At 44.7% G+C, this 22,055-nt stretch overlaps 1 protein-coding gene across 10 annotated transcripts in view; it reads left to right on the top strand.

Moving 5' to 3' along the window:
- MAPK10 (mitogen-activated protein kinase 10) overlaps window positions 1–22,055 on the top strand; it is a 240,606-nt gene that overhangs the window by 202,489 nt on the left and 16,062 nt on the right. For all 10 annotated transcript variants that reach the window (XM_028743644.2, XM_028743641.2, XM_028743639.2 and 7 more), the window contains 2 exons: window positions 3,976–4,158; window positions 12,582–12,706. In XM_028743644.2, coding sequence (XP_028599477.1) covers window positions 3,976–4,158; window positions 12,582–12,706 — 308 coding nt within the window. The remainder of the gene's footprint in view (window positions 1–3,975; window positions 4,159–12,581; window positions 12,707–22,055) is intronic.

Raw genomic sequence — 22,055 nt, 5'->3', positions numbered from 1 at the left:
CTTCATGAAAGCTTGCCATCCCTCCTCCCTCCACCCTAATAATTTGAGTACTGCTTGCAGTGCCCTGGACTGTGATGCTACATAGTCTTAGCACGCCATGTTCCTGATTCCGTATCTGTGTGCTAGAACAGTGTCTATTAGCGCTACACTGTTAGTAACGTCAGCGAATCAGAAACCGCAAGCTGGAATGAACCTAAATGACTGCATTTGTATTTCCCCCTCTGTGAGTAGTATATGTCTCATTGGCTGGTGATCCTGTAATTCCCTGGGCATTTTATAAAGCACAGTGAGCCTTCTGGGTGGCCCAACAGCATGGGTATTTGTGCTGTGAACTCCCCAAGGAGACAAAATGCTTAGAATTTGTGCTGTGCTGTGACCCATATTTGCAGCTGCTTTAAGTATTGGTTTGTTTTTGAGCCAACCTGCATGTACCCAGCCTGTTATTAAAGCATTTCATCCCTTCACCTAATCTCAGTGGATCTAATCTTTGGGCTGTATATACTGATATGGGTTGCGGATTGCTCTATAATAACCTAATATTCCCGTTGTGCTTTCATTTCCGTATGTTACAATCAAAAGTCCTTTCCCACTGCTGTACTGGCAGGAGTGGCCCAATCAAAGGTATCAAGCTACTTGTTGTACCTGTCCTTGAGTAGATGATTTTCTTATCGTGATTGTGAGGGTGGTTATATTTCTGCCAGTTTCTCCATTCCTCTCAGTATTAGTGGGGCTTCAGGTACTTTATATGAAGTTGAGATTGGGCGCCGGTTTTATGTGTCTCTCCCACTCTCATTGTGAAAAGAATTAGAAGTTAGTGATGCCACAAAATTGACGGAAGAAGGGTCTTCTTGTGTTGGGAAAGAGGTGGTGTCCTCGGAGAGCAGTCTTAACTGGAAAGTAGCTAAGCCAGTGGCAATAACTCAGCCTATTTTCTCCGAGTATTAAAAAATATTATTTCCTCATCCATGTGATTTATATGAAATGAGCCCAACATGTCTGGCATTCATCTCTGTGGCTTCCAACATGCTGATTTCTGTGCCCAAAAGAACTGTCTAGTGTCAGTTCCAGGTTTATGGGGGGCGGAGTTGGCACTTAGTCAAGAGGCCTTTGGGTCTCCCCCTGCTTCCTTCCCATGGTCACCACTTCCTGTTTGCTTGCCCGCTCCTCTGGGCCAATCCATATCACTTCCAACAAGTAGCGACCAAGGCAAGTGGATGCCTTTCTCTTCCTCCGCCTCTTTGCTTGTCACTCTTCACATGCTTGGAGAGGGCATCCACTTGCAGTAATGACCAGCTAGATGATCAAAGTGAGGGGTATGGGGGTGGGTCAACACTGGGCTTCCTGATGGGGTGTAGATGTTGGCAGGTACCCATCCATACTTAACAATAGTCCCCAACATCTTTCCTACCTGTCTACAGCTTTTTAACAAGAGCTCTGTTAAACTACCCTAGTTTAGCTTTATCAATCTGTTGCTTCTCAACTTCACCCTACCCTACTCTACCCAGTGGAATGTGAGCAGTATGTTCCACTCAATATCTGCTGAATTCTTGGCCTCTTCCTCCCCACTTCCATCCCAATCTCACACACTGGTGGGACATTCCTAATTTTCCTGGTATATCTCACTAGTGAATCACTTTTGCCTTTTTTGGTGAGGATGGTTGCGGGCATCTTTAAGAAGCATTAGGGTTAGTTGTTAAAGTTGCCAAGGTTCTATCTCCTGGTTCCCTGGTCACTAGACGTCAAATATCTGAGTTGGGGCTGGGCAGATCTCACTCCTGCTCAGGCTTCCTCAAACTCAGCCCCCCAGATATTTTGAGACTTCAATTCCCATCATCCCTGACCACTGGTCCTGCTAGCTAGGGACCATGGGAGTTGTGGGCCAAAAACATCTGGAGGGCTGAGTTTGAGGAAGCCTACTCTTGCTCCTAGAGCATATGCATGCCAATGCAGACTCATAAGTGCAGAATGATGTGCAGTGCGCAGCTTGCCATTTCATGGACTGCGCTGGTGAGTTTCATTTTGAACAACGGATAGTTTTGTTTTGTTTTCTAGTATATGTTTAACCAAAGAACTATCACCCTCTTTGTTTCAAATCAGGACAAACTATGGCAGAGTAAGAACCTAAGAAAACAGAGGAGCAGCCCTAATGGATCAAACCAAAGGCCTGTCCAGTTCAGCATCCTGGTTTGCCCAGTGGCTACCCAGGTGCCTCTGGGAAGCCCAGGGTGGATAGCCCTGTCCTGCTGTTCTTCCCCAGTGGTATGAAGAGGCATGTTGCCTCTTGTCCTAGCATTTAGCCACTGTGACTAGTAGCTATTGATAGCCTCACTTTCCATGCATTTGTCTAATCCACTTGTTGAAATTGGCTCCCATCATTACCTCTTGTGGCAGCAGATTATATTGTTTTATGCACTGCCTGAAGACATTCTTCCTTTGGTCTATTCTGAATTTTGTGCCATTCAGCTCCATTGCATGGCCCCGGGTTCTAGTATTAGGAAACAGGAAGAAATAAGACACTTCAGCTATGAGCAGTGATGCATATGTGAGCAGGGCACTTCAAACGACGCTGCTTGGTGTGAGAATCAGGATATAAAATGTATACAGCAATGCCCCTATTTTCACCTGATTTGCCCATATCTGACTTCTGTGTTCTGGAATGTACCTGGAAGGCCATTTAGGGCTTTATTAACAACCACAAATTCATTGCAGCAAGGAGTAGTGATGGTTGCCCAAGGAGCTGGAGAGTGGTTGCAACACATTTCCATGTGGAAGTACTTGGGCTTGAAAAAAAAAGGTCATCGTGGTTCATTTTCTGTCATGGGGAAGCCAAACTGTATTTTAAAAATTGTACAAAGAAGATGAAGCTGGAACATTTGGGTTTAGCTTGCACACAGTGGAGCAAGAATTATATCTCTCCCCCAGTAGTGGTTGCTACATGTAATTGACAGACAGAATGCATGTACCTTCGTGCATGTGTACAAATCACCTGTATTTCTACCTTACCTACCTTACCTACTTATTCTGGGTAAGTGTCTTCCATTATGCAGCATCTTATTTCCTAGAAGAACCTGTGCTTTTAAATAATACAAGGTGCCTCATGAATAATTAGGTGCAAAAAAGAGAGGTGAAATTACCTTGGCAGAGAGGTCTTGCAAAGAGGTCACACAATTTTGTATACCTCTGGACTTTCAATTCACTTCTGTTCAATTCAGTTCTGAGGAATAGAGCAAGCTGGCACTACATTCATTCCCTGATGCATTCATGCAATGTACTTCCATTGTCTTTGTTGAGTTCTCTGAGTGTAACAACAAGCAGAACTACTTTGCTCGAATAATAGGCTTTGAGAAAGTTGGATACCTCATGAGGAAACTCGTGGTCGATATGGGATCCTGATGCTAAGCCTTATTTAAGCCAATTTATGCATTACCTTTGTGGTTCAGTTGTTGATATAGTTGCCACTGCAAAGTTATTGCCTCGTCGGTGGCTCCCACACCATCTTGGCAATGTCTGGATGATCTGATCACATGGATGGATCGGTCATGTGGATAATTCATGTTGGTTGTCCTTCCCCATTAGGGCTGCCAATGGTGGCATGAAAAGTACTCCACATGATTGTAATAAAGCACCTCTAAGCTAGTGATGGGGCGAGAATGGAAAGGCAGGGAGTTGTGAGCAGTGCAGGTTTGTGATGGGCGCTGAACCACAAAGTGAGTACAAATTTCGGCATAATCCCATCCAAACCAGTGAGGCAAAATCATGCTTTAATAGAATATGTTGGGATTATGTGGGTGGCAGATGGTATTGCTTTAACGTGATATTGCTCCCAAAGTGAACCACTAGTTTCGAGTTTCCACATCGGTCTTCTTCAGACAGCAAATGTGCCAATCACTTGGAAACTGGGAGAAATGCCTTGGATTGCTTGAGGATGGGGTTGGGGAATCTGCACCTCTTCTTTCCTTAACTAGCTCTGCTCAGATATTGACCAGTGGAATAAGGTAATTGAACAGCTCGGAACCCCCTGCCCAGAATTCATGAAGAAACTCCAGCCCACAGTGCGGAACTATGTGGAAAACCGACCTAAATACGCTGGCCTCACTTTCCCCAAACTCTTCCCAGACTCTCTCTTCCCAGCCGATTCAGAACACAACAAACTCAAAGGTAAGAGTAAAGGAGGGGTATGAACCATGCATGAACAAGTTCTATGAGATTAGGCATGCCTTGCATTTGAAATGTCTTGATTACGTTTATTTCTCCTCTTTCTTCCATCATGGAACTCAAGGCAGCATACGTAGCGGTCAGCCTTCCAGACACTGACCAGACCTAAATCTATGTATAGCTTCAGCAATGTTACTGCATCATGTTTCTCTTTAGACCATGCCTTGGAAAATGTGTCCTCCATTAACCCATGCACACAAGTAGCTGGAGACAAGCTCATAGGTATTTTAAAGTACCTACATGAAAACACTGCAAAGTGACACGTTTACTAACCGTGCTACCAAAAATGTCACAGGGACAGTAGCCTGCTAGAAGGTTGTGGTCAAATCTCCACATTTCAAAGGAAAAGTTGCCAACTATTTTTTGTTCAGTCTCTGCCGCTGTCCCATTAACAAACAGCGAAGCAATTTTATTTATTATTAATTTCTGTACCGCCCTCCACCCGAGGATCACAGGGCAGTTTACAATATAAAAACAGATTTGAAGAATCACAGTGGAATCGGAAGTCCTGGAAGATGCAAGCGATTTTATCTTTGACGTGTTTTGCAAACAGGTCACAATGGGCACCACTACCCATTCTAGCACCTCCTTCAGGCCAAACTGTAAAAGGCCCTTCCACTACAACACAGTGAAGCTGCAGTGGAAACAGCAAAGTATGCCTTATTTGCTGTTTTCACCACCATTGAGCAGGCTCGGTGATCAGCACTCACAAGGGTCTGCTTGCATTCATCTGGAGTTTTTCTCCACTTGTGTTCAAGCTCCTCTCCTGGCTCATATTATTGCCCTCAGCTCTGTTGTATACCAAGGAGCCAGCTGGGCTCCATCAAGTGGAAGAGGGCACTCCAGGGCGATTGTTTCAACAGCCTGGGCCATCTGTATATTCCACGGATCAGCCAGGGCCTCAGCAGGAGAACCAGTTGTATTAGCCGTAAAGTTCTCTAGAGCCATCTGGAAACCAAAGGGATCTGCCAGCCTTGAAGGCAGACCATCTGAATAGGTCCCTCTCCTCCTCTGCAGGAGGGGAAAACTGCTGAACACCTAAACAGGAGGTGATCCAACCATGATAAGGGGCTGATATGAATATCTCCTGTTCTCAGATCATGCTCTTCTTGCCCAGCCAGCACCTTGGGCTGGTGACATGTTGCAGATAGTGCCATGGCATGCCCTGAGTGAGGGGCCTCAGCATGGATGTTGATGTCCCTCAGGACCAGCGGTCTGTGAGTCATCAACACCACCTCTGGGACCACCAGTGTCAGCTCAGGCAGGTCTAGTTCCAGACACCCCAAATAGCACTGTCTCCTGCTTGGAAGCCTGGAGGGCTGCTTCCAGGTCAATGTAAACAGTGCTGAGCTAGAGGAATCAAAGCCTTGAATCATCACAAGGCAACTTCCTGCGCACCAAGGAAAGCACTGTAGGGTTAATTAAGCCTTCTGCCAACATCTTCCCCACCTGCATAGATGAATTGTCCATTACCAATTTCCTCCATGCTCTCAGCAGCCTTCTTGTGTAGGATTACCAGAAGTCTCTGGTTCCTGGGGACAGTCCTGGATTTGCAAATCTGTCCCTGGACAAATTCTGTCCCTGGAATGTCCCCAGATGTGCAAATCTGTCCCCGGGAAACGTGGCAGTGGCAGCCTACGCAGCTCGGAGCCAGCCTGGTAGCTCAGTTGGCTCTGGCTGGCTTCAGGAGCTGCTCGCTGCCGTGGTGCCCACCATTTTTCCTGCGCCACGGCAGCAAGCAGCTCCTGAAACCAGCCAGAGCCAACTGCACTACCAGGCTGGCCCCTCCTGGGCAACGGCCACCCACCCATGACTCCTAAACTTCCCCTGATCAGTCAAAACAAAGGGGGAAGGGGGAAGGAGATGGGGGAGTCATGGGCGGGCAGCGCGCCGTTGCTCAGTTTTTAAAAAACCTGCGCATTTATGTTTCATAGGGTGCGAAAGAAGGGCTTTGCACCTTTATACAATATGCATGTGTGCTTGGACCCAGGGCCTTTTGCCTCACCATCCCCACTACTGACTCCCTGTTGCTACTCAGCTTCAAAAAATAAAATAAAATGTCCCCGGATTCATTGAAAAAAATCTGGTAACCATATTCTTGTGCCCAATGCTGCGCGTGGGGAAGGGACTGGATTAGGTCCCAGCACCTCCCCATCCTTTGTTTGAAGCAAATCCCCGTAAGCTGTGTACAAAAACGCACGAGACCTTCCTGGGAAGAATTAAATTGGGAGGGCTGCTGGTTCAAATTGCTCTGGTTTCAGGCTTTTGTCAGTTGAGAAGCACACAGTGCCACATTCAGCCAAAGTCTGACACTGGAAGCCCAGTCCTGCCTTGATTACAGTGGCACTAGATGAGCAGATGCCATTGTCTGCAGTGACAAGATGATTTTAAACATCAGCGGAGGCCGCGGTTAACTTCAACAGGGACGCCAAGCTTTTCCGAGAAAACAGCGAGTGATGTGTGTGTTTTGTACAGAAAAGGTTTCCGATTAGCGTTTTGGAACCTTCCAAAAGTGTGTATCAGTTTTGCACACATGGATTCCCAAGGTTGCCTGTAACGGTGATGCATAATGTTTTTTAATCTGCGGCAATTTGCATTTCATTACCCAGAATGCCTTTTCCCATCATACAGCCAGGCTGTTTGTCTGCACTCTGGGGGGTGATTGAAGGTCTGGCCAAATGGCTTCAGAAGCACTCTATTATCCCACCCTCCCTTCCCCGCCCCAGCCCACCACAATAACGAAGCACAATAATGGACTTACAAGGGATTTGAAGCAGATGCAGAGAGAAAGATAATTAAGATCTTCTTTCACTCCCTGGATGAAAGCAAACATATTTTTGCACGCATGCAGATATGGCTCCCCCATCCCCAGTCCTGATTTCCTGCCCTGATCTATTTCCTAAAAATATATTCTCTTGACGAAATGCCCTCAAACCTTTTAAAGAAGGTGTTTGGCATGCTGGAAACCAAAACTGCTCCATCCTGTAGCAGAAGGTGATATTTTGACATTTGGCTGTCACCTGTGGAAGCAATTTATGGAACCTCCTTTATGGTCATGAAGTTCCTTATGTTCATTACTTTTTCAGCAGAATTCATAAGCTGCTCAACCTATCATCTGTTTAAGTGCAATAATTTTCAAAGCCCCTCGCTCTTTCTTTCACTTGTGGGTACAAAAAAAAAAGGTGATTACAAGAACAATTGTAGCAGAACTATTCCAACTGCTTTAATGTATGCTTTGCGGGTGATGATACAAGACACCCCATGACATGTTGGTTAAATGGGGATTCACATGACACAGCTCATGGGTGCTGCCCCTTTGAGCAAATTTTCTATCAGTTCCAGCTGTTAGTTTTACTAAGCTACCCCACAGATCCATTTTCTTTTTGATGTATGACACCTCTGATTTCTTCCTTTTCTCTGTTCCACTTTCCATTCTTCCCCTCCCCTGACATTTGAAAAATAAAACAAAGACCAAAATTAAACAGAACCCCCAAGTATAGACAGCAAGATTTTGTGTGCGGTGTTCACCTTGTGCAAAGGACCTCTTCTACTTTCTGCTGCACCTCCTGGTACCCCTTGAAAAGCTTCTGTCGAAGTTTGGGAGAATCTCTGGAAGGGGTAAATTGCAGCTCTGGGGGAGTTAGTAGACACCTTGAAATCTGGGTCCAGCCCAAATATCCAAATTAGGTTTATTTTACCTGTGGGTGGGGAACCTTTGGTCCTCCAGATGTTGCTAAACTACAACTTCCACCAGCCATAGGAAGCATCTTCAGTGATGAGAATGGGATCTCAGCAACATCTGGAGGGCTGGAGTTGCCCTGTTCTTAATTTGCATCAGTGTAATTTGTAGGTGAGCCTCTGCTTCATGAGCAGAAAGTGTGGGACGTGGGTGGCTTCCCCCCCCACACACACTGGCAGAGGAAAGTGGGGGTAGGGGGAGTGCACTGACCCTGGCACCATTGGGGAGGGGGTACCATTGTGGCTGCCTCCCCGGACATGCACCACGTACCCCACCACCATGCCGGGTGCCACGCCCCAGGACGCATGTCATGCCCCGCGGGCAGTGCACCACACCCCCGGCATGCACGTCATGCCCCCGGGGCATGCGCCAGCCATGCCCCCGTCTGCTCTCCGCCCCTGGTACCGGAGCATGCAGCTTCGCCCCTGCCCCCCCTTCAATAAATGTGTGCACATATACTTCTAACCTGCATTAAGCTTTTAGAAGTACGGGCCCAGAAGATGGTATTTATTCTGGATTCATCCAGAATAAATGTGCACGGCTATAAATACTCCGTTGTACTTGGAAGAAAGGCATACCATCAGAATATTTTTGCTACCCGTATTCATGCAGTTTGGTTGCTTCTTTAAAAACACCCAGTGAACGGTGACCGAGTGGAGGTTTTTGTATGTCAGATATGGAATTAATGTGCCAATAATTAAGAAGGATACTATCGTGCACGGAGCACTTAGCATATGGATAGCTTTTAAAAAATTAACATTAACAATATTTTGATGGCACAAATCCTTTTCCACGAGGAAAACAGAACTGGATTCACACCCACATTTGGTGTGACTGTATGAGTGCTTTGATTGACAGATACAGGAGAACGAGAGAGAAAATTCTGCCGTTCCTCCTGCTTGTCCGTCATTCAAATGAGCTTTCATCTGGGAAATTAATGAAGCTCCTTCTGTCAGCGTGGCTCAAGGGTTGGCCTCTCTTGGCCAGATTCCATGTTTAACTGGCGACTCCCAGAGGCTCAACATTTCCTAGGAGATACGAATAGCCATCTCTTTGTCGGCTTGCTGCTCAGTGGCTTTCTGTAACACAGAGGCAATTACTTCGCTGAAAATAGAGTGGATTTAGGCAAGTGATGCTGCAGTAATCTGACAGGTTTGGGTTCTGATGCTGATATTATTGCTTCTTCATATCAGGAACAGAGGTGTAGTTATTGCCATCAAAATAGGGATCAAGCTGGATGGCTATTTTTTTATCCCTCCAGGCAGTCTTAAGATGGCCATATTAACATTGCAGAAGTAGCTATGTCAGAATCGATGTGCAACTTAAATTTGAAATCCTTGAACGGAATGGGTCCCGTGCTTCAGATGGGTATTTTTTTACCTACATTGCTGTCTGCAGAGAAAGCACTGGAGATAACGTTTCATCTGATGATTCTGTAGAATTCTGATGGTGCTCTGCATTGCTAGCGGCCACCAACGGATGCCTGATGATCGTCTTCCAAAGCAACTACTCTATTCCAAACTTAAAAATGGAAAGCGTAATGCTGGTGGTCAACAAAAGAGGTTTAAAGACTGCCTCAAGGCAAATTTTTAAAAAATGTAGTATAAACACCAACAGAAACACTTGCCTGCGAGCGCTCCAATTGGAGAACAGCCTTTACCAAAGGTGTCATGGGCTTTGAAGATGCTCGAACTCAGGACACAAGGGAGAAGTGTGCTAAGAAGAAGGCACGCTTGGCAAATCCACACCGTGATCAACTCCCGCCCGGAAACCAATGTCCCCACTGTGGAAGGATGTGTGGATCCAGAACTGGCCTCCACAGTCACTTATGAACTCATTGTTAAAACTGTGTTTATGGAAGACAATCTTACTCGCCTACGAGGGATTGCCAAAGAAAGAAGACAAGGGTCCATTTTTTAATCCTGTCCAAATTGCCTAAAATATACCCACCCTGGACTGTCAGAAGTAAATACTTTTACAATGAACTGGAGATGTTTCTAATTCATACGTCTTTACGCAACAGAGGCTCTTTGTTAGAATTGCGAGCCTTTATCCCCTAATCCATTAGTTCTTTTTCCTGCAAATAAGTGCTGATTTTAATTAAGGACAGTTGAGTGTAAAAATCATAGCGCTGGTTGAGGGTGTGCTGGAAAGGAAAAAAAGGTCAGTTTATCAGACGACTCTCATCCTGCAATTAAACTCCTTGTTGAGAAATAGATGCCATATTTAAGTGGTTTTCAACCATGGACAAGCTTACTTTTTGAAAACAGTTATTGGATTTCATCCAGCGAGGGCAATTAAAACAAATCCTGAGATCACTGGGTAAAGGATGGCATAGAAATAATAGAAATAGATAAATGTAAGCCAGGGCACTCATTATTAAACCAGCTCCACCAGTTCCTGTTTTTCTTCTATCCTTCCTCCGTTTAAATCTCCTATAACCCCTGTTTTAAAACAGCTGCATTCGTTGCCAGTTTGTTTCCAGGCCGAATTCAAGGTTGCTCTTTAAAGCCCTAAACGAACTCAGGTCCCAAATATCTGAAAGACTGCCTCCTTCCATACAGACCCTCCTGAGATCAGTAGAGGAGACCCTCTTGTTTGTTCCTACACCCTCAGAGGTTTGGGGGCAGTTGGCAGGGCATTCTCTGTGGTGGCCCCTAAGCTGTGGAACTCGCTCCCCACAGAGATGCTTCATTATACTACTGTTGAAGAATGCTAAAGGTGCACCTCTTTACCATAGCTTTCATCACTTGAGGTTTACGTTCTTTAAAGGTAAAGGTAAAGGACCTCTGACAGTTAAGTCTAGTCACAAATGACTCTGGGGTTGCAGCGCTCATCTCACTTTACTGGCCGAGGGCGCTGACGTTTGTCCGCAGACAGTTTTTCCGGGTCATGTGGCCAGCATGACTAAGGTGCTTCTGGCGAAACCAGACCAGCGCACGGAAACGCCGTTTAGCTTCTCGCCTATTTATCTACTTGCACTTTGATGTGCTGTCGAACTGCTAGGCTGGCAGGAGCAGGGACTGAACAATGGGAACTCACCCCATCAGGGGGATTTGAACTGCCAACCTTCCGATCGGCAAGCCCTAGGCTCAGTGGTTTAGACCACAGTGCCAACCGCGTCCCATTTAACGTTCTTTAGGACCCACCTTATTTTTATGGTTGTAAGTTGTTTTAATATTGTTTTGTAATACTGTAACCCGCCCTAAGACCTTAGGGTGAAGGGCAGGTAAGAAATAAATCAATATTACATATTATTATTAGGCCTCCAAACCATTAATAACCAGTGTCTCAAGTCCAGCAGACCCTCCAAGTGGCCCTATTTTCTGGGGACAGTCCCAAATTTACAGAAGCCATCCCAGTATTTTATTTGACCCAGGAATATCTGGCTTTTCCTTAGGACATCCTTATTTTCTTTGGAGAAATGTTGGAGGGTATGTTACCTGACCCCCAAGCCATCTGAAAACAGCCCTGTATCAGGAAGTTTTTAAAATTTTTAATGTTTCACTAGGTTTTTTTATATATGTTGGAAGCTGCCCAGAGTGGCTGGGGCAATGCAGTCAGATGGACGGGGCATAAATAGTAAAATTATCATTATGGAATAATAATATTATTTCTCCAATTTTCACCGGTGTATTCCCAGAGACCTGGAAGGTATTTTTGTGATTCTGAATTGTGGTCTCCTGCTTCAGACTCCAATATGATTGGATTTGTTGATTACTTGTCTAGTAATTACCCTTCTGAGGGGGATATAATCCCTAGAGAGGGGTTTTAAATGCAGTAGGGTTAAACTATTTATAAATTATTCCATTTTGGGAATGCTGCCAGTGTGATTCTATCAGGGACTGTTCTTCTGTTAGAAGAAGGATAGGCACCTCACAGCTAATTACCATCCCATCAGCCTTATCAGCATTGTAGCTAAGGGATATGCTAAATTCCTACTTCTTAAACTTGAGAACAGTCAGTAGAAATGACAACTTTGCAGAGAAGAGAGATTGTTCAAATGAAGGGAACGTAAAGGAATGCAGATGTTGGCAAAAAGTGTTGTGTTCTGCCTCGACTGTCTGAGGCACTCTAGGCCCCAGAATGCCAATTGCTGAGAACTGCATACTCTTCAAGGTGATGTGACCCAAATCTAGGACACCATCTTCCAGGTCTGAAATCCTGCACAAGTCATGTGACCTGCGTGAGATTGCAGACCCAGAAAAAGTGTGGAACTGCAGCACCACACGCGATCCCGCAAAAGGCACCCACAATATAGTATGAGTGCTCATTGCAATGAATTTTTTTTTTAATACAAAGAATATTGACTCATTATAAAGAGCATAGAAGGGGAAAGTGGATGTGTTAATCTAATTCCATTTTTATAAATGAAAACGATAAACTTCATCTTGGAATGGTTACTATGAATGACAACAAGGTTTACCAGAGACATCTACCGGAGACATCTATCCATGTTCTAGCTCTCTCTTTGCCCGTTAAAGAGCATTTTGCTGTGCAATAATTTAGCGCATTGCCTGGCTTTATCTTGTCTGAATTTGATAGCACGTTGATTGTCTCTTCACTCCCTTCCCGGCGTGGAGATTCCTGCTCTGACACATTTTCTCTCTTGGTTTCCTTGCTCCAGCTAGCCAAGCCAGGGACCTTTTGTCAAAGATGCTAGTGATTGACCCAGCCAAACGGATATCAGTGGATGAGGCCTTACAGCATCCGTACATTAATGTCTGGTATGACCCAGCAGAAGTGGAGGCGGTAAGTGAAACATTGTCCTTTACACTAAGCTTTTCCGGTTATCACAAACCAGCGTTCAGCTAGCAATGCGGAAGGAATTTGTTCAGTTTGCATTTTAGGGGAAAGTATTTGCAAAAAAAAAAAAAAAAAGAGAAAAGTATTATGCACACTTGGATTTTCTGCTGCTGTTTCATTATTCCAAAATTGTCTGCTTTTTTTGGGTGATCATTTAAATTGTACTTATTTCAATTATACTTTTGTAAAACAGCCTGAGGCCGTTTGATAAAGGATGGGCTATAAATACGAGTGGGACGCAGGTGGCGCTGTGGGTAAAAGCCTCAGTGCCTAGGGCTTGCCGATCGAAAGGTTGGCGGTTCGAATCCCTGCGGCGGGGTGCGCTCCCGTTGTTCGGTCCCAGCGCCTGCCAACCTAGCAGTTCGAAAGCACCCCCGGGTGCAAGTAGATAAATAGGGACCGCTTACTAGCGGGAAGGTAAACGGCGTTTCCGTGTGCGGCTCTGGCTTGCCAGAGCAGCAATGTCACGCTGGCCACGTGACCCGGAAGTGTCTCCGGACAGCGCTGGCCCCCGGCCTCTTGAGTGAGATGGGCGCACAACCCTAGAGTCTGGCAAGACTGGCCTGTACAGGCAGGGGTACCTTTACCTATAAATACGAGTAATAATAAATATAAGATAGACACACACAAAAATGTGGGCAAATTTTCTGTGCCATCTTTTTTTTTTTTTAAAAAAAAGTTACAGATGCGGAAATGGATTGACCTGAGCTTAAAGACTGCAAAAATGAGAAACTGTGAGAAACTGAAACAGACAGTTTCCTAATTCTGATTTGAATAGGAACAAGTTTTTCCAACTCCCTGGATAACGTGCAACTGATGTCTTTATATTCTAAATCACTTCTGTTGCATTATTCTATTTTTAGTAGGTGACTAAAGTGGGTGACTAGGGGACGCGGGTGGCGCTGTGGGTAAAACCTCAGCGACTAGGACTTGCTGATCGCATGGTCGGCGGTTCGAATCCCCGCGGCGGGGTGCGCTCCCGTTGCTCGGTCCCAGCGCCTGCCAACCTAGCAGTTCGAAAGCACCCCCGGGTGCAAGTAGATAAATAGGGACCGCTTACTAGCGGGAAGGTAAACGGCGTTTCCGTGTGCTGCGCTGACTCGCCAGAGCAGCTTTGTCACGCTGGCTCCCGGCCTCTAGAGTGAGATGAGCGCACAACCCTAGAGTCTGTCAAGACTGGCCCGTACCGGCAGGGGTACCTTTACCTTTACCTTTTTTAAGTGGGTGACTAAAGTGTGACATGGGGAGGGCAGAAGTTCCTGGGGTTTGTGGCTCTCCTGGACTACAAGTATAAGACACTGGAGGGAGCTTAAAAGCAGACTGAAATCTATTTGTCCTGTGTCACTCGTCAGGCAACAGTATGCTCTCCCCTGTTTTTCTTTTCCATCCTATTGATTTCCCCCAACTCAGAAGCTTCTCCAGTCCTCTGGTTCTGCCCTTTGTTTTATTTGGCCAGAGTCCACAGCACTTGCCAATGCAAATCTTTGCATAGACTCCTTGCCTGGATTTTGTCCCTTTGTGACTCCTTTTAGCTCTGTAATTCTAATTCTAATCATGATGAAGAAGCTAGAACATGGTAAAAAGTTGGAAGAGATACTGTTTTTATCCTTCCCATAATACCCAATGCCGTTGATAAGCAATAGGACAAAATGAAATAATCTTTTTTACAATATGATGATGATAATAATAAGTAAAAACATGATGCTATTTATGAATATAATTATTTTCCCTACAATTTCCTTCCTCAACAGTAATAGCAAGTTCAAGAAGATAAAACTGTCATGGTGAAACAATTGCTTTAAAACGAATAAAAAAACAATAATGGCAGAATGTAGAAAAGGGTTCGTTGTAATAATAATAGTTAAGGAGAGATGGCAGTATTGCCTAGTTGTATTAAATAGAATAATAAATGTGGAATATAATCTGGTAACAAGTAATATGTAAGACAGCAACCAAGTAGATTATGCCTCATAACTTAAAAATGATATCCTGAACTTTATTCTTTGAAAAATGAATAAATGGGCTTCGTTTCTCTCTCAGTTGATCGTTTTGTTGCTCAAGTTTTGGTTATGTCTGTGAATTTGATCACATAAACCATATTCCACAATCTTAAAAGCTATTCATGAATCCATTTTTTGTCCGGTTTGCTTAGTAAAGTGTTTATCAGGATTTCTTTTATCTTCGGACTATTTTATCTGCATTATTTAAGTGACTTTGCCAACACTATTTGACTCATCCCATTAGGTGTCAACTACTACCTGAATATCAGTTTTGTAATAATTTTCTTTATGGTTCATATGTGGAGTATTGTACATATATTTGTCCATGTTTCACACATTTCACCAAACTTAGCTGCCGCTACAGAATATAGTAACTACCACTGAGTCTGAAAGGGATGCGGGTGGCGCTGTGGGTTAAACCACAGAGCCTAGGGCTTGCCGATCTGAAGGTCGGCGGTTTGAATCCCCGCCACAGGGTGAGCTCCCATTGCTCGGTCCCTGCTCCTGCCAACCTAGCAGTTCGAAAGCATGTCAAAGTGCAAGTAGATAAATAGGTACCACTCCAGTGGGAAGGTAAACGGCGTTTCCGTGCACTGCTCTGGTTCACCAGAAGCGGCTAAGTCATGCTGGCCACATGACCCGGAAGCTGTACGCCGGCTCCCTCGGCCAATAAAGCGAGATGAGCGCCGCAACCCCAGAGTCGGCCACAACTGGACCTAATGGTCAGGGGTCCCTTTACCTTTACCTTTACTATCTGAATATCAGTTTTGTAATAATTTTCTTTATGGTTCATATGTGGAGTATTTTACATACGTTTGTCCATGTTTCACACGTTTCACCAAACGTAGCCGCCGCTACAGAATATAGTAACTACCACTGAGTCTGGAATGCCCTCCCTAGAGAAGTCTGACTGGTGTCTACATTGTGATTTTTTCCGTAGCCAGCAAACGCCTTGTTCTCCCTTTTTCACCCTCTATTTTGAAAATGTGTTGGTGCACTCCTGTTTTCCTCTGCTGTTGATTTTACCTTGAGGTCTTTTTAATTTCTTTCGCAGCTTGCACCACAGTCTTATTGTTATGTTATTGTATTTTATATTTTTATCCTCGGTTTGCTGAAGAGCTCAGAGAGCTTTGGCTGTTGGCCAGCAGAGAAATGTAGTTAATAAGTGAAATGAAATTAAATAAGAAATAAATGAATCATTAAGAGGTTAACTGGAGTGGAATGTTGGAGGAAATGGAAGATTTTCTTTCCAGTCACAATCTGTAGTTTTGATGTTGGTAGTTAGTAGAAAGGAGAACGAGAATAGCAAGCCATAGTAGTACAGTACCATAAGTGTCATTAGTTCTCCATTTGCCCTCTGGGGGAAGAGGTCAGGTGTTAGTATGCAGTTACAGGAGGTATAATCAATCCTAGCAAGCTTCACAATGCGCCCTAGAGAGCATCTCATAATCCTTCCCAATGCCAGTGTTGCTGTGGGAGTAAATTCATTAGCGTTTGCGAGGTGCTCAGTTACCATAGCGATGAGGTACCATATGGAGAGACGGGTCACCGTCTGCAAGCCTGTGTCCTTTTCTGCTTTGACAACGGGACCTGAGAACTTTGGAGGTGCATATGGCCAAAGGCATCAACCCCACATGACTGCGTAATGCTAATCAGTAATTATCAGAAGTTTGCAGTCATTTATTCCAATACATTGCAAGGGGAATAATTCCACAACTTTTGTTTTGAATTTACAGCACTCTCTTTGTCACACAAGGATACACCAGTGCCTAGTATTTAAAGATATGCTAATAGCTAGCTCTATGGGAGCACAAACTCACTCAAAGGTTTCCCTCTGGTACAGTGTTTGTGTCCTCTTCCTTCCAGCTGCCTCTGTTCTGCGCTCTTCATTAAAATACTTAAAACGAGCTACAATTTATATCTAAAAATCCATTCATAAGCAACCATGGCTGTGATTGTGGGTAAGAATGACCCTAGCAGGTGAAAGTTGTCTGAAATCGAAATGTCTGTTGTGAAAGACGACCAGAGATAGGGAGTCATCTGTGTCTCTTGGGGCAAAGATATCCAAAAAGACTGGTGCAGCCGCTGAAACATTTATGCAGTCAATTGCAGCTGTCTTTCCTCTGGGCAAACCATCCCCAGGGATGTAATTACCTGTAGAAACGCGCCGTGTGAACCAGTGGTAAACACAGATGCCCTTTGCAGTGACAGTCTCCCCAAAAAGTGCTGTAGCGATAATGAACATTGCTGCAATGGAAGCTGTTGTGTTACAGGTTACATTTAGATGGTGCCCTATTCCATCTTCCTGACTTTTCCTTACCAGTTAATTCTCACAGACCTCACCCTCCCCACCAACCCATTAGACCAGGGGTGGGGAACATTGTGGGCCAAGTTTGACGGGGGGCAGGGCAATCCACATGTCAATCAGGTGATGTAATCGCGCTGTCACATGATTGGCTGGTGGATTGCCCCCACACCTGTTTAATTCTCAAAATAAGAGGCAGAAAGAGGGAGCATGTGAAGGGCCGCATAGCCTGCCCTGAGCTGATCCTGTCAACATTTTACAGTCTTCCCCTGCTTTTCCTTTGCCTCCTGCCCAGTGCTGGTGATGCAAAGGAATGCCAGCCTCTCTACGCCTTCACCAAAGCTTTCACTGCCCTCAAGGTCTCTCCAAGCCTCGCTTCCTTCCGTCCTCACTGAGACTCCCACTCTTCTCCCCATTGACCTCACCAAGCCTGTAGTTGTTAATAATAATAATAATAATAATAATAATAATAATAATTATTATTATTATTATTATTTATACCCCGCCCATCTGGCTGGGCTTCCCCAGCCACTCTGGTTGGCTTTCAACAAAATATTAAGATACAGTAATGCATCAAACATTAAAAGCTTCCCTAAACAGGGCTGCCTTCAGATGTCTTCTAAAAGTCTGGTAGTTGTTTTTCTCTTTGACATCTGGTGGGAGGGCGTTCCACAGGGCGGGTGCCACTACCAAGAAGGCCCTCTGCCTGGTTCCCTGTAACCTCACTTCTCACAGTGAGGGAACCGCCAGAAGGCCCTCGGCGCTGGACCTCAGTATTAAAATTCCCAGCACTCTTAACAAACTACAGTTTGCAGGATTCTCTGGGGGCAAACCATACGGTTTAAATGTGCTTTACATGTGCTTTTATCTGACTACTGCTCACATCAATTGATGAACACACATATTGACATTTATTAATGATCACACACGTTGATATTTTTGTTTTTCTAATTTTCTGCAGGGTTCCCCCCCCTTTGTTCTGTTCTTCTCAAAAGCTGCAAAACCCCAAACTGGGAATTTAATGTCCCTGGAAGAAAAATATCCACCCCACCACTTGGCCTACTAAACGTGGCTGTGGGAGGAAAAAGGAAATAAAGCCCAAAGTATCAGATTCACACAAGGGAGCATCTGAATAATTGGCTGAAGCACAGCAGAGGGGAACAGGGAGCATTTAAATATATATCTGTATCTTGGTCTTTGTAGCAAATGGCAATGGTTTTGTGTCAAGAGATTAACCTAGAGGTAATGACCCCGAACATCTTCCTGGGATTTACAGGTTGAGCTTGCAAGTTGAGGACAAAGGAAAGGGGATGACATTCCAGCCAAGGTGCAGAAACCAGAGCCAGTTAAACTCTCATTTTATAAGCCCATTTTAAAAAGTTCACGATCTTTTCATAGGCTACAGAAGAGCAATAAAATTATGATGCCTTGTTCAAATGGCAGGGAGTGTAACGCATTTGGGAAATGGCAGAAGGAAGGCAAAAGTCTTCTTTTCTCTCTCTCTCTCTCTGACAGGTTTAAAAAGTTGTAGATGCTGGTGGTCTTTCTTTAAATGCCAGGCTGTGACCTGCTTCTAACTAGAGGGAAATGTATATTATTACTCCGGCGAAGGCTGTTCATTCACAATGAATGAAGGACAAGCTGGAGACGGATTGTAGGAAAATGCAACCAAACGCCAACCTGACTTTTTTGACCTCTGAGTACTAGTAAACAATTGCTTCCCTTGTGCTGCCATTTAGGAATATATTGACTTTTGACTCCTACTGATCGGAGTGTTTGCGATGTGTGGTAGAAAGCCTTACTTATTCCACACACTTACACCTTACTGATTGACTACAGGCCGCCATTTTTGAAATATTGGCTGTACTACACGTTTTCTTAACATTCATTATATTTTAGGATTAGGGTTCCCAGGTTGACATTACAGTGGTACCTCGGGTTACATACGCTTCAGGTTACATACGCTTCAGGTTACAGACTCTGCTAACCCAGAAATAGTGCTTCAGGTTAAGAACTTTGCTTCAGGATGAGAACAGAAATTGTGCTCTGGTGGTGTGGCGGCAGCAGGAGGCCCCATTAGCTAAAGTGGTGCTTCAGGTTGAGAACAGTTTCAGGTTAAGAACAGACCTCCGGAACGAATTAAGTATTTAACCCGAGGTAGCACTGTACAATCCAAGATGCTTCAAATGCATTTGTAGAACAGCAACTAATATTTTATGGAAATAGAAGAATTGTCGCCATGCTTTAGGAAGATACTGACTTTCCATATTTGTGCCCGGCTGTTTTTGTGATGGAGGAGAGTTCTTGACTTCTTGCATGAGGGCTACCAGGAAGCATCTGGCTTGGCTACTTTGGGGGAAAGATGGTGGAATACAGGATGTCTTATTCTGATATGGCAAGGCTCTTAGGTTTTTACGTGGCATGGCTCCACGTTGTTTGGGGCTGATTCACATGACACCCTGCAAATGGCCAGATGTGGTTTGAATGAACTGAAGTATTCAAGATGGTTGCTTGACTGCTCAATCGGCCTCCTGTCTTTCCTATCCAAACAAGCTGATAAAGCAACAAAGTGGTAAATCACTCATAGAAACCCTCTGCAAGTAATTCAAAACCCAAGCCTCCTCCTCCTCCTCCTCCTCCTCCTCCTCCTCCTCCTCCTCCTCCTCCTCCTCCTCATCCCTCTATTTGTTTGGGTTTCCCCAGTCACTCTGGGTGGCTTCCAGCAAAAGATTAAAAGTACATTAAAACATCAGTCATTAAAAACTTCCCTAAACACAAACAAAACACCACAAACAAAACTTCCCCTTCACCACAAAACACCAGAACATCAACAATTAGGATAACTCAGAATAGTGGCAATAATAAAACAGCAACGTAAGAGCATGTAGAAAAACGGCATAAAAAGAAACAACATTATGGTACTATTAATGGCAACAGGTGCTAGAAAACCCAAAAAGAAACAGGGGAGTTTGGTTTTACCTTGGTCCTGGAAATTCTAGTCATTCCTTCCGTGCGTACGACAAATTAACCAAGAATCAAATTAGCCTGGTCAATTATCACGGCCTCAGCTTCTCCAGGGCTTCAGTGCCTCTTGGGTGTCACCCATTAAGGTGGCATTAAGGCTTCCAAAGGCCAGGAGGCAGGTAGCTGGGAACACTAATTCTTTGAGGTTACATAATTATGAATGTGCATTGCAGGGAGCGGCAACAGACGGGAGGAAGTCTCTTACATGCAGCTGAAACATGCAGAGACCTCTTTAAACATGGTTGGGAAGATAGTCTGGTCCTGAAATGGACTGGACTGATAAGGCTCTTCAAGATGGGTTCAGAAAGCTTTAGAAACCCGCTTCCTTCGGGGCCTGTTGACTGTTTTCGTTTAAATTGCCACTTCCCCAAAAGTTACTGGGGAGGGATATGCATGTAATCCAGTGGGCAGCATGTGGAATTAGGACCACTGATTTCTGAATTTGAATCTATCTCTGCCATGAAGCTCACTGGGTGGCCTTGGTCCAGCCAGTGTCTCTCAGCCAAATTTACCACAGATGGCTGTTGTAAGGGCAGGGCACTACTCTGAACTCCCTGGGTGAAGTAAGGTCAGCATAGAAATGTGATCGATAAATATCTTGGCCCCTGAACTTTCAGACCTGCTTGGTATGCCTTCCTCCTGCACTGTTTTCTTTTCTGTGTGTAGGAGTGCCACGGCACACTAAACTTTGACATTCAAAGCCCCTTTGCCAGCGCTCTTTGGTGTAGCATCTGGGTTCTTTGCTTGACTGATGATTCCTGCTTGGGCATCTTGGTATTTGAGATAGCTCTGGACAGTGGAGGCCCCAGCTAGGTCATCTGTCGCTCAGCCTTTGAGCCATCCATGAGTGTGTAAATGCATTTTCATTTTACCCTACTAAGGTCTTGTTTATGTCCCAGGAAAATGCTTTAAACGTAGCAGCTTTATACGGATCTGTAAAATTGTATATTCTGTTCCATCTTGCAGATATCTGCATTCTCACCCTCAATCTCCATTTTCTGTAGTAGCCAGTACAGTAGTACCTCGGGTTAAGAACTTAATTCGTTCTGGAGGTCTGTTCTTAACCTGAAACTGTTCTTAACCTGAAGCACCACTTTAGCTAATGGGGCTTCCTGCTGCTGCCGCGCCGCTGCATGATTTCTGTTCTCATCCTGAAGCAAAGTTCTTAACCCGAGGTACTATTTCTGGGTTAGCGGAGTCTGTAACCTGAAGTGTATGTAACCTGAACCTATGTAACCCGAGGTACCACTGTATTCACAATGATTCTACGAAAACCTTCTAGATAATCCCTTTTCTAATGGATCAGCAAAACCTTTCCTGAACCTCTTCCTCCAAGAATGTATATTTTCCTCATCCTCCTTAAGGTTGATCTCACGTTAGAATTTTACACGTGTCAGCATTACAGATCCATGAAGTTCTATTGTGTTCCACGGTAGCTATCTGCCATTGTAATCAGAAGTGGCCTCTTTGGGTTTGTCCACACCAGAGTTTACTGTGTGTTTGCAACTGTTTGCATTCCCATTTAATCTGCGTAGTCTAAATGACATTGCCCTCAAACAACTCCATGCTTTCCCCTGTAAATTCAGGTTTACCCGATATGGGAACAATCCAATAAATTAGGGAAAATGGGGCTCCAAACCACTTCACTTGAGGTCAAAGACAATTTGTTTCAGTGTTTTGGGGTGAGTGGATCCGCTGTCACTTTCTGCAACCCCCCCCCCCCCCCGTTCATTGCCCAATACATCCTCAAGGCTTCCATTTACATACAATGGAACAGGCAGAGTTGGGTGGAATAATGCAGGAACATTGAGGAAGTGCCACAGAACAACTGATAAAGTAGTTTGGTGGTGTGCCACTCTGCACCTGACACCAGTCTCATGGCAGCTGCTTATTTGGAGGAAGAAGAGGAGAAGGTGATTCAGCAGCAAGGTTGGTGCAGTGCAAACACACCAGCAGATGTAGTGGA

The sequence above is a fragment of the Podarcis muralis genome, chromosome 9 (genome assembly GCF_964188315.1).
Source record: "Podarcis muralis chromosome 9, rPodMur119.hap1.1, whole genome shotgun sequence".
In the NCBI taxonomy this organism is placed as follows: Eukaryota; Metazoa; Chordata; class Lepidosauria; order Squamata; family Lacertidae; genus Podarcis; species Podarcis muralis.
The sequence above is the reverse complement of the archived record's forward strand: the minus strand, read 5'-3'. Positions and strand labels throughout refer to the sequence as shown.